The following is a 13145-nucleotide window of genomic DNA, read 5'->3' on the forward strand; positions in this document are numbered from 1 at the left end:
CCATTTAACCCCTCAAGCCTGCTCCGCCATCCAATAGGATCATGGCTGATCTGATCTTGGCCTCAACTCCACTTTCCTGCCCGCTCCCCATAACCCTTGACTCCCTTATCGTTCAAAAATCTGTCTATCTCAGTCGTAAATATATTCAATGACCCAGCCTCCACAGCTCCCTGAGGTAGAGAATTCCACAGATTCATGAGCCCCTGAGAAAAGAAATTCCTCCTCATCTCCGTTTTAAATGGACGACCCCTTATTCTGAAACTATGCCCCCCCAGTTCTAGATTCCCATTGCAAAAGCAAGTCAAAAGCAGAGTTAGCATCAGACAGATGTTTGAAGCGTTAGTGTCTTTGTAGAAATACATATCATCAGCAGCAGTCCCTCGAAATCAAAGAAGACTTGTTTCCACTCCAAAAATGAGTTCTCAGGTGACTGAACAACACAATGCAGGAATTACAGTCTCTGTCACAGGTGGGACAGACAGTGGTTGAAGGAAAGGGCGGGTGGGGAGTCTGGTTTGCCGCACGCTCCTTGCGCTGCCTGCACTTGTCCTCCACATGCTCTCGGTGACATACATATAGTTCCAGTCGAATCAACGGTACGTAGATCTATGCCAGCGTTCATGTCATTAATGATATACCATGCTCCAAAGAAAAGGCTTTTTAACTTCTTCTGAAGCAGTCCCTCGGAGTCGAGGATGACTTAACTGATTTTTAATTGACGAAGCCCATCCTTTCAAACAACCTGGTGCAAGATCGTTGAGCAGAATAAATGGGGGTGGTAGAGTCCGAGATAGGGGAGGAGAGTGTCCCCCATCACTTTCTTTGGGTCTTCCTGACTACAGCCCAGCTGACACCATGAGCAGGCAACGTTCGCTTTAGCCTTTACCCACATTGCACTTAAGTTGGGCTTTAAGGAGTGCACGTGACTCTGACTTTAATTCCCCAACCCTGTGGTAAAGTGTCTGACAGCCTCTCACCACATCCCCACAGTGGCTCAACGGTCAATCGCAGGCTTAAACATTTATTGTTGCACAATCCAACACATCAGGGACTTCCCACGAAAAGGGCAAAAAGAAACAACTTGCATTTATATAATGTGTTTAACATCCTTGGGATGTGTCAAAGCACTTTACAGTCAGTGAAATACTTTTCATAGAATCATAGCATAGTACAGCACAGAAGGAGGCCATTTGGCCATCTAGTCTTTTGAAGTTTAGTCACTGTGGTAATGTAGGAAATGTGGCGGCCAATTTGCGCACAGGCAGCTCCCACAAACAGCAATGAAATAAATGGCTAGATCAGCTGGGTTTTTTCTTTAGGTGTTGGTTGAAGGATAAAATATGTGTCTGCTCTTCAAAAATCGTGAAATCTTTTGCATCTAGCAGAGAGGGCATATTGGTCCTCTGGTTAACGTCTAATCCAAAAGGTGGCATCTCTGACCTTACGGCACTTCAGTACAGTACTATGTGCGCATGTCACTGGAGCAAGGCTTGAACCCACAGCCCTCAGACTCTCAGTTGACAGTGCTACCACTAAGCCACGGCTAACACGCAGCCAAGGAAAGGCCTTTTGACCGATGAAGTTCGTCCATCCAAACAACCTGTGCAAGAACTTTGAGCAGGTTAAATCGGAGTGGTGGTGTCCTAGATGGAGGAGGAAAGTGTCGCTATAAAGGGGCCGGTGAATTGAGGGAACATTTGAGGAAGCCATGGTCCGGTTGGTCTGTTGAAATGCAAATTTTTGCTTATATTTCCCCTTTTTTCAGATGAATAATCTATTGTGAAGCAAAGAGTGTGTAAAATGAATCAGAATGCATGATTTATAATGTAAAAAATTCTACATTGTTTGAGGAGAGAATGCTGTTGGATCCACTAAAATACACAGCCAGTTGGTGCTCGAGGTGGGGGCAGCATTGGGGGGAAAGTGACATTTGCTGCCAACAGCCCTGGACATCAGGGCAGTCTGGTAACCATTGGAAACCAGGTGGTCTATGAAATCCTAAACTGAATGGTGCTCTCCATTATTCCTATCTGGTCTGTTTCAATACTTCCTGCACCATTCAGACTGCGCAGTCTACATCTGTAGCCTTTGATCTATTACAGGCATCATCTGACATGTTCTTAGTGTGGAGAGTATTTGGATCTGAAAGCACTTGTGTGACAAAGAACAGAAGATGGCGACTACGGTAGCCTAGAGGTCATGGCCCCGGACTAGCAGCTCAGAATTCATGAATTCACAACCTGTGGCTTGTTATAAGAAACCCAACAGCTTTCACTAATGAACTGCAGTCAGTGTGGTTTGCACTGTGACCGTTGGTGCTGAAACATTCCTCGCGCACTGAAGGAGTAACTACCGTGACATTACACTTCAGGTTTATCAAGGCATAATCGGCAGTTGATTAGAGACACTGCTTACTCTAAATCAGATCGATTTCAGCCTTGCGTGGGTGCCTTCCCGCTCATGACTTTGGCTAGTCCTGGAGATTCGATGCAAATCAAGCAGCAAAGTGTAAATGCAAAGACACAAGTAGCTCTTCACTCTTAGCATTGCTGCCTTTGAATCACAGTTACAACCGATCTCTCGCATTTTTAACTTTTCACAAGAATGATACCGGGGATAAAAGGGTTAAATTATGAGGCCAGTTTGCATAGACTGGGCTTGTATTTCCTCAAGTACAGAAGATTAAGGGGTGATGTAATTGAGGTGTTTAAGATGATTCAAGGATTTGATAGGGTAGATCGAGAAACTATTACCTCTGGTGGAGGGGGGTGGTGTGAGAGTACAGAACCAGGGGGCATAACCTTAAAATTAGAGCTAGGCTGTTCAGGGGTGATGTCAGGAAGCACTTCTTCACACAAAAGGTGGTGGAACTCTGGAACTCTCCCCACAAATAATTGTTGAGGCTGTGGGTCAATTGAAAATTTCTAAAACTAAGATTGGTAGATTTTTGTTAAGCAAGAATGTTAACATAGAAACATAGAAAATAGGTGCAGGAATAGGCCATTCGGCCCTTCGAGCCTGCACCACCATTCAATATGATCATTGCTGATCATTCCCTCAGTACCCTACCCCAGCCTTCTCTCCATACCCCTTGATCTCTTTAGCCGTAAAGATATATTCAAAACTCCCTTTTGAATATATCTAACGAACTGGCCTCAACAACTTGGGTTAAGGATTACGGAACCCTGGTGGGTAGATGGAGTTCAGATATAGGTCAGCCATGATCTAACTGAATGGCCTCCTCCTGTTCCTGTGCTTCAACTTTTTATCGTTGGCGAATGCATTGAGGTCCAAGGTAGCTGCAGGCAGATAACATCAAATGCTGAATAAAGCTGATAATTTCAGCTCCGGAGTGGACTGATGTTCTTACCACCGCAGTTCCCCGAGACTTGGGTGTATTTTTTATAACCGAGTCTACATCAGACAGAGATGTTTGAAGCGTTAGTGTGTTTGTAGAAATGCATTGAGGTTGGCTTGGAATTCCAATCGGATCTACATGCCATGGATCTATGCCAATAGAGCGGCTGTTGTCAATGGTGTAATGTATTTGCTTCATAGGTTTTTTGCTTAAGAATTAATAGCAACACATTGCTATTAAGAACTAATTGGTTTATTAGCAAAAGGTTTGACAATCACACTACACATTACTAATTCATCCACTAGGCTCACAACTGCATATCTCATCGTGGATCCCTCAAACCCAACTGACTGGGGTTTTATTGAGTCTTGAGAACATCACGTGACTGGCTAAGCCACTCACAATGTAACAGCTCTACAAACTCGCAGGTGCATATATTACAAATATCATCAATGATGTGCCATGCACCGAGAAAAGACCTGTTGACTGATTAAGCCAGGCCTTCTAAGCAACCTGCCGCAAGAACTCTTGAGCAGATTAAGTGGGAGTGGCAGAGCCCTAGAAAGAGGAGGAGAGTGTGCCCTTGTCACTTTCTTTGGGTCTTCCTGGTCTGCCTGACTACACCCCAGCTGCAAACATGAGCAGGCAACTAGCTCTCGTAGGCCTTTACCCATGCTGCTCTGAAATTGGCCTTTAAGAATTTTACTTCCCCCCCCCCCCCCAAGCCACACCGCTGTGGTGAAGTGTGTGGCCTCCTCTCACCACATCCCCACAGTGGCTCGACAGTGTAGGGAAGATCGCAGGCTCAAGTGCAGATCGTGGCTTGTTGTTACACAACCCAACACATCGGAGATTTCCAGCATCCGCAGTATGAGCTGCGAGGAGGATGCTATGAGGCTGCAGAATGACTTGGATAGGTTAGGTGAGTGGGCAAATGCATGGCAGATGAAGTATAATGCGGATAAATGTGAGGTTATCCACTTTGGTGGTAAAAACAGAGAGACAGACTATTATCTGAATGGTGACAGATTAGGAAAAGGGGAGGTGCAATGAGACCTGGGTGTCATGGTACATCAGTCATTGAAGGTTGGCATGCAGGTACAGCAGGCGGTTAAGAAAGCAAATGGCATGTTGGCCTTCATAGCGAGGGGATTTGAGTACAGGGGCAGAGAGGTGTTGCTACAGTTGTACAGGGCCTTGGTGAGGCCACACCTGGAGTATTGTGTACAGTTTTGATCTCCTAACTTGAGGAAGGACATTCTTGCTATTGAGGGAGTGCAGCGAAGATTCACCAGACTGATTCCCGGGATGGTGGGACTGACCTATCAAGAAAGACTGGATCAACTGGGCTTGTATTCACTGGAGTTCAGAAGAATGAAAGGGGACCTCATAGAAACGTTTAAAATTCTGACGGGTTTAGACAGGTTAGATGCAGGAAGAATGTTCCCAATGTTGGGGAAGTCCAGAACCAGGGGTCACAGTCTAAGGATAAGGGGTAAGCCATTTAGGACCGAGATGAGGAGAAACTTCTTCACCCAGAGAGTGGTGAACCTGTGGAATTCTCTACCACAGAAAGTAGTTGAGGCCAATTCACTAAATATATTCAAAAGGGAGTTAGATGAAGTCTTTACTACTCGGGGGATCAAGGGGTATGGCGAGAAAGCAGGAAGCGGGTACTGAAGTGCATGTTCAGCCATGAACTCATTGAATGGCGGTGCAGGCTAGAAGGGCTGAATGGCCTACTCCTGCACCTATTTTCTATGTTTCTATGTTTGCCTCGGGGACTTCACTGCCTGGTTTCTGATTTCGCACCAATGGTCAAAACATTGAGCCGTGTTCAGCCAAGTTCAGCAGCTTAAATGCTAATGCATTGGCTGGTGATGGAGACCAGAGCGGGAAAGCACCAATGTCCCTTATAACCGACGTCCTGAGCTGCGAATGAAATCCTTTGCTTGTTTAATTCTAAAAGTGTTAGCGCAAGGATAAGTAAATATCATTTTCTCTCCTTCTTTTCCGCAGGCCTTGGGTCAGTGATCACCCTCACGGTCTAACAGCTCTAAACAGGTCAATCAATCATCCTCATTTCATCGCCAGACAAGCCTCCTACTCTCCCACCCCCTCCCCCCCACCCCCTCCTCCCCCCCCACCCCATCCTCTCCCTCCACCCTTCATCACTCACCCTGCCCTGAGATCTGAACAATGGAAAACCTGACAGAACTTCAGAATCCGCTGCTGGAGAAAAACAACAAGCACGTCAGGAATGAATACGGTTACCAGGACGATTACAGCGGGCAGCAACACTACAAGGAGAAGATTTTGAGCTACTTTGTGAACAATAATGCTGCCAAGAGCAAATCCAAACCCAATTTCACCCACCAGCTCCTGGACGCCAGCTCGCTGCACCTGGCCGTCGAGGCCTTTTACCGTCCAAACTTTATTTTGTACCAGGAGGAGGCGAAAGAGAGCGTAAAGGATTACAGGAACGAGAGCTGTGAGACAACGTTCACGGAGAGGAAGAACTTGACTATTGACTCCCCCGACCATTCAGAATCTAAACTGGCGGAGTACACGGAGAACGATGTTAAGATTCAAACCGTCTCCTACGAGGTGGAGGAAGAGGAATTTCATGACTGTGAGGTAGAGTCACTCTCGCTTTATTTAAGGTTTTTAAAAAAAAACTTCCTTACTGTTGTAAGCCTCAGCTGGAGAATATTATGAGGGGGAAATTCCGTTGCGCCCCATTTGAGTGGGGGGTTGGGGGGGGAACAGTCGTGAGGCGCGAGACTTTGCACCAGGCACAGAATTTGGGGTTACCACCCCCGACAGGAAGTGGATCACTAAATAGCGGGGCGGACACTCGGGAGCAGGGGACAGCGCTGCATACTGGGCCGTGTAGGAGGGGCGCTTCCCTTTAATTAAAGGGAAGAACCCAAGCTGCAAACTCTGCATTATAAAACCGGGGAGCGGGGGTTGCCGTGCCAACAGCCATTGGCGCTTTGAATGCTGGGTAAAACAGAATGCCGGGTTGACCAATCGTGGCATGGGCCCCGCACTCAAAGCACAAAAAAAATCGCACCTATTTTCTTTTTTACAAGCACCGCACCTCCCCTTTAACTATCGGCCCACGAGCGGCCAGCCGCCTGGTTCACGTCCCCTACTGCTGTCGCTGTCATCGGCCGGCACAGCTTCAGGGGACGATCTGGGGAGCTGCGCACAGTGATGGCGTCATGATTACCGGCGCAGTGGAGTGGGGCGCTACCGGTTACTGCCGTCGCTAAACTCCCACCGAATTTAGTGAAAACTGGAGGTGCAAAGGACCCACATTTCTAGGCCTGTATGTTTACAAAAATTCGGCTGTTTTTAGGGCTTGTATAATGATCGTTGTTGGGAGGTGGGGTGGGGGGTGGGAATTACAGTGGGAATTCAGGAGATTTCAGGGTCCATCTCTCTATCCAACTGTTTTTGTCTTCAGCTCGTGTCTCATCTTTCTGATTGGTGCAGTGCTTGTACTGTCTCTGATTGATCAAGAACATTTTTCTCTGAGGTGTATCCTTTGTGACCAAAAGTGTGGTAAAAGAGGTAGGTTTTAAGGAACGTCTTAAATACAATGGGAAGATTTTGTAAGTTCAACATGAAATTGCACAACATGAAGTGTTCCGATATAATTTTGCAGCGTTCCAGGATGTTAAGTGGCCTCTCCCTCACCAGGCCAAGTTTGTCTTCGCAAATATTTTCTCATTGAGGGACTTTATTTGCTTAAGTGCCTCCTGATATTGATTCTCTAGGGTAAGGGGTGTGCAGTGATGTCTGTCTGAAATGGCTCTCCCACAAAGCCCAGATCCCTGATCGGCTGGTCAACTCTGGTTCGAGGTATTTCTCAACGCCTCGTCATGTGACCTCTGCCCACAGTTTGCAAACTTACTGCTTTATGAAAGTTGAGTATCTCTGATCAGGGCTTTGCGCCAGCAGCTGTCGCGTGAGATTTCAGAGGAGCAGAAGTCCCACCCGCGAGCAAGCGAAGGAAGTACGCAGGCGCAAACCGCAAAAGGCGGCGAAGTGTGATCTCTACTTTCCTCCCGGGTTGCGAGCAGCAGTGCCCGGGAGACTTGGTCCATTCCGGGAGGGATCGGGACAATATGGGAGGCTCAGCGAACCGAGATCCAGGTCTCTGTAACTCAGTTAATCTGACCGGACAAACGCCTCTTTTATAACGCTGATGTGAAATGTAAATATGTTGTGCAGTTCAAAGGGCCACTTTTCAGGGTCACCAAGTTGAGAAGAAATGTGTTTGGTGCACCAGGCTGCTCATTTAAAAAGAATGAGCAGTAGACAATCATGAACAGCAGATCTTGCATAGAGGAGAGGATAATGAGCCCATAGTGTCTTGGCCAATATTTAACCCTCAACCAACATCACTAAAAATAAACAGATCATCTGGTCATTATCTCATTGCTAATTGTGTTGTGCTCAAATTGGCTGCCGCGTTTCCTACATGACAACAGCGACCATGCTTCAAAAGTACTTCAATGGCTGTTAAGCCCTTTGGGCCATCCTGAGGTTGTGAAAGGCGCTATGTAACTGCAAGCTCTTTCTTTCATAGGCTTTATTCGGTCATTTTGCTAAACCAGTTGCAGAGCATGCAGGCTGCACTTGCTGACTCGCAACGGTCCTTGTGGCAAACTGGTCCGTCGTGGTAACGTCGCGGGAATGTGACTGGATCCCACTTTCCACCAAATTATGGCAGCGAGCCGCGAGGAAATTCCAGGCTAGTTCTTCAAATTGCAGGCGTGAGGCGGCTGGAAGTTGAAGATGGACAGCTGCACACAGAGCATTGAGCCCCACTCCAAGACTCAATAACTGATTCCCCCTCTTCTCACGGGGTTTTCAATCTGTGGAATTCTCTGCCCAGAGAGCTGTGGGGGCTGGGTCATTGACTATATTTAAGGTGGAGATAGACAGATTTTTGAACTTTAAGGGAAGTGAAGGGTTATGGGGAGCGGGCGGGGAAGTGGAGCTGAGGCCAAGATCAGATCAGCAATTATCTTATTGAATGGCAGAGCAGGCTCGAGGGGCCAGATGACCTACTCCTGCTCCTATTACTTATGTTCTTATGTAATCTGGGACGACACTTCAGTGCCACACTGAGCAGGCATTGTATTGCAGAGGAGACTTTAAACCGAGATCCCTGCTCTAGTGGATGTAAAAGGTCCCATGGCATGATAGAAAAGGGGACAATGAGTTCTCCCAGTGCCCTGGCTAACGTGAATCCCTCAACCAATTTGTGGAATGTTGTGTGCAAAATTGGATGACACATTTGCCCACAGAACAGTGACTATACTTTAGGAGCATTTCATTGGCTGCCAAGAGGTTTGAGACACCCTGTGGATGACCATGCAAGATCTTTCTTTTCCTTCATGCCCAGAAGGTTTGGTGCCCAAAATTCCTATTGGGATACAGAGAGACAGACTATTATCTGAATGGTGACAGATTAGGAAAAGGGGAGGTGCAACGAGACCTGGGTGTCATGGTACATCAGTCATTGAAGGTTGGCATGCAGGTACAGCAGGCGGTTAAGAAAGCAAATGGCATGTTGGCCTTCATAGCGAGGGGATTTGAGTACAGGGGCAGCGAGGTGTTGCTACAGTTGTACAGGGCCTTGGTGAGGCCACACCTGGAGTATTGTGTACAATTTTGGTCTCCTAACCTGAGGAAGGACATTCTTGCTATTGAGGGAGTGCAGCGAAGGTTCACCAGACTGATTCCCGGGATGGCGGGACTGACCTATCAAGAAAGACTGGATCAACTGGGCTTGTATTCACTGGAGTTCAGAAGAATGAGAGGGGACCTCATAGAAACGTTTAAAATTCTGACGGGTTTAGACAGGTTAGATGCAGGAAGAATGTTCCCAATGTTGGGGAAGTCCAGAACCAGGGGTCACAGTCTAAGGATAAGGGGTAAGCCATTTAGGACCGAGATGAGGAGGAATTTCTTCACCCAGAGAGTGGTGAACCTGTGGAATTCTCTACCACAGAAAGTTGTTGAGGCCAATTCACTAAATATATTCAAAAAGGAGTTAGATGTAGTCCTTACTACTCGGGGGATCAAGGGGTATGGTGAGAAAGCAGGAATGGGGTACTGAAGTTGCATGTTCAGCCACGAACTCATTGAATGGCGGTGCAGGCTAGAAGGGCCGAATGGCCTACTCCTGCACCTATTTTCTATGTTTCTATGATACACTTGGGAAACTGGGCAGGGGGGGTGGAAATCGGGTGGTGAAACAGGTTCCAACTCCTGATGCCAAATCCATTACTGTCCACCGGAACTTCCCTCAGGCAAATATCTCACCCATCCAAATATGGGCAGGTATACTGTAACCAGAAGCAAATCAGAGAAAAATGATGTGCAACATATCTCCCACAGCCTCAACAAAGCTGTCTGCAAGCGTTGACTGTACTCTCCTGGTGACCAGTGTTGCTAAGGGCGGGCAGGCGGGAGGGGATGCAATTTAAATTTAATAGGCTATTTTCAACAGAACCTGGCAGAACAGTGAACTGGCTCACTTGAATGTTTTGGGGATGTTCCCCAAGAATTGTGGTTCCCCCTATGCTACTGCAAGGTGCCACAATTCAATTCCTCCCTCTCCCTCCCCCTCTCCCCTGGTGTATAAATGGTCCTGGGAGATGAACTGGGGTTAGGGGCATTGGTAAGAAAGAAAGACTTATAAGAACATCATAGGCAGTCCCTCGAAACGAGGATGACTTGCTTCCACGCCAAAAAGGGATGAGTTCACAGGTGTTTCAATGAAGGACCTAATATTCCAGATCCCGAACTGCATCCTCAAGGGTGGAAGATTCCTGTGCGTGGATTTTTTTAACGTGTGGTGGCCGTTGCACACCAGCCACCACACGGGTTTGACAGAGCTAGGTCTTGGTCCAGTGACAAGGATTATCCAGGACGACTGGAGACCAGCTCTGCTGCTGCACGGACCTAGTGCACACACATATCGCAGTGTGGCTGGCCCATGCTGTCCCTGGGCCCTCGCCTCTGCTGGGCCCCAGATTCACACTTCTCCTGGGTCCCAGTCACTTCCCTCTATGAACTCTTGCCACTCATTCGCCCCGACCTCGCTTCCCCTGCTGTGCCTGCCCGCACTGCAGTCAGCCGTCGCCCTCCGAACAATGACGGACAGGCAGAGACCATCTGGTCCATCAAGCCTGTCCCACACAATTGCAATAGCTTGTGTATCACAACACATTCAATTTCCACCCCACCCGAAACCATGTGATCTCCTGGGAGAGGAAAAAAAACAGATAAAATAACCCAGACTAATCTGGGAAAAAAACCTCAGGGCATCCCAAAGCGCTTTATAAAAAGAAAGAAAAAGACTTGCATTTATGTCGTGTCTTTCACGACCATGGAACGTCCCAAAGTGTATTGCAGCCAATGAAGTACTTTTTGAAGTGTAGTCACTGTTGTAATGTGGGAAATGCGGCAGCCAATTTGCGCCCAGCAAGCTCCCACAAACAGCAATGTGGTGATGACCAGATAATCTGTTTTTTGTGATAGGGTGGATCGAAGTTCTGTCCTGCCCAAGCTGTACCTCTACAAGGCCAGTTCTGCCCTGCCCAGGCTGTACCCCTACAAAGCCGGTTCTGTCCTGCCCAGGCTGTACCCCTACAAGGCCAGTTCTGCCCTGCCCACGCTGTACCTCTACAAGGCCAGTTCTGCCCTGCCCATGCTGTACCCCTACAAGGCCGGTTCTGCCCTGCCCACGCTGTACCCCTACAAAGCCGGTTCTGCCCTGCCCACGCTGTACCCCTACAAAGCCGGTTCTGCCCTGCCCACGCTGTACCTCTACAAGGCCAGTTCTGCCCTGCCCAGGCTGTACCCCTACAAGGCCAGTTCTGTCCTGTCCAGGCTGTACCCCTACAAGGCCAGTTCTGCCTGGCCCACGCTGTACCCCTACAAGGCCAGTTCTGCCCTGCCCAGGCTGTACCCCTACAAAGCCGGTTCTGCCCTGCCCAGGCTGTACCCCTACAAGGTCATCCTGCGATTTCCAAGCTCTGCAGCCAGATCAGCTCCTCCTCCTGCGGTTGCACACATGCTATATGCCAGAAATCTCCTCTGCACTACTCACTTCAGTCAGGGCACTAGTGAATGTAAAACCTTGCCCTTTGTGTGTAGCTTTGGCCAGTAGGATTTTCATTCCATCTCCTTGTATATCCTGTGCTTCTATTGTAAATCCTTTATCTCTTCTTCTGGGCCTTCAGCTAGGCCTTGCAAACTAGAGGGGTAGTTTAAGTTGACAAAGTCAACTTTGGAGTATTTATATCCCTGTTGGCTGTATACACCCGGAAAAGGACTTTTGAAATATTGTGATGCAAGATGGCTGGTCTGGATTATGAAGAAATATGTTGCTGGGAGAAACACGTGGGGGTGGATCTCTCCCACAGAAATTGGTGAGAGAAGCTGGGTCTGTTCAAATGTTAATTTGAACACTGGCCTGCCAGCGGCCAATGACGTCAGATCTGGGTGCTCTTAGGAAGGCCAATGGACTCTTTTGTGCGTGGAGCCAAGTTGTCTAGGGAAGAGAGCAAGGTTCTCGGACAAGACCAACACTTGCATTGTCTCCACAATAGTCCAGCAATCAGAACTGATGGGCCATTTAACACTCACTCGGAAAGCCTTCGGACATCGATCGCTGGCTTTGTTCAGACCCCAGCACATCTCAGACAGCTTCAGATAAGACCTGCAGGAGCCAGAAAGGTTCCGCGAAGGGAACAGAACCATCCAAACCCAGCCAGATTTGTGTATTAACAGGAGTATGTATTACTGTCGAGCGTTTTGGAAACTTGATCTTCGTTCTATCGCATTCTAAGTGAAGGCACGTTTGCCTGCCTCGAAACCTCGGGAAATAACAGTAGACTGACCACTTACAGTAGTATTGATGCTGTCTATCACGCATTGCCACCTCCTTTGCACACAAAGTGTTTCTTTCCCCTCATCGGAAACCGGCTACGTTGCTCCTTATGTACTATACAACAACTTGTATTTATATAGGGCCTTTATATCGGCGCTTCACAGAAGTATTATGAGATTTAAAAAATTTGACACTGAGCCATATAAGTAAAAATTAGCGCAGGTGACCAAAGGTTTGTCAAAGAGGTATATTTTAAGGAGTGTACTGAAGGAGGAAAGAGAGGCGGAGAGGTTTAGGCAGGGAGTTCCAGAGCTTGGGGCCAAGGCAACAGGAGGCACGGCCACCGAAGGTTGAGCGATTATAATCAGGGATGCTCAAGAGGGCAGAATTAGAGGAACGTTGATATCTCGGGGGGTTGTGGGGCTGGAGGCGATTAGAGAGATAGGGAAGGGCGAGGCCATGGAGGGATTTGTACCAGCACTTTATTGGTTTTTCTCCCCCCTCCACTGGCATTGAGACATTCTCTTCAGTGGACCGCGAGCCTCACAGCTGGATTACTGAACCTTCTCGACATTTGTACCAATTAAATAACTCGCTACCTGTTTGCTCTTTGCTGCATGTGTACTGCGACTGGCTGCAGCTTTCTCCTTGCTGCCGATTAAGACACGGTTCTCCGGAATCGCACATTTGAGAACTGGGTATTCCCGCAATTTCATTTAGAGGTCCATTAACTTTTAATAAAGCATCTTTTCTCATGCCTTAAGTGAGAAGATGAATGTCAGCCTGCTAAAGCTGCAGTTAAACGGGCCCTTAACTGCCTTACTTTTTGAATTTTCTTCCTTGCACAAAATTGACAAAGAAATAGTC

The 13145-nt window shown here is 47.7% G+C and overlaps 1 protein-coding gene across 1 annotated transcript in view; it reads left to right on the forward strand.

The window, feature by feature from the left end:
• The first annotated feature begins 5557 nt into the window (after nt 1-5557).
• Nucleotides 5558-13145, forward strand: part of syndig1l (synapse differentiation inducing 1-like) — a 137018-nt gene continuing 129430 nt past the window's right edge. Inside the window, exon 1 of the mRNA XM_070877575.1 lies at nt 5558-5995. Coding sequence (XP_070733676.1) covers nt 5558-5995 — 438 coding nt within the window. The remainder of the gene's footprint in view (nt 5996-13145) is intronic.

This window comes from Pristiophorus japonicus, chromosome 4, assembly GCF_044704955.1.
Source record: "Pristiophorus japonicus isolate sPriJap1 chromosome 4, sPriJap1.hap1, whole genome shotgun sequence".
Lineage (NCBI taxonomy): Eukaryota > Metazoa > Chordata > Chondrichthyes > Pristiophoridae > Pristiophorus > Pristiophorus japonicus.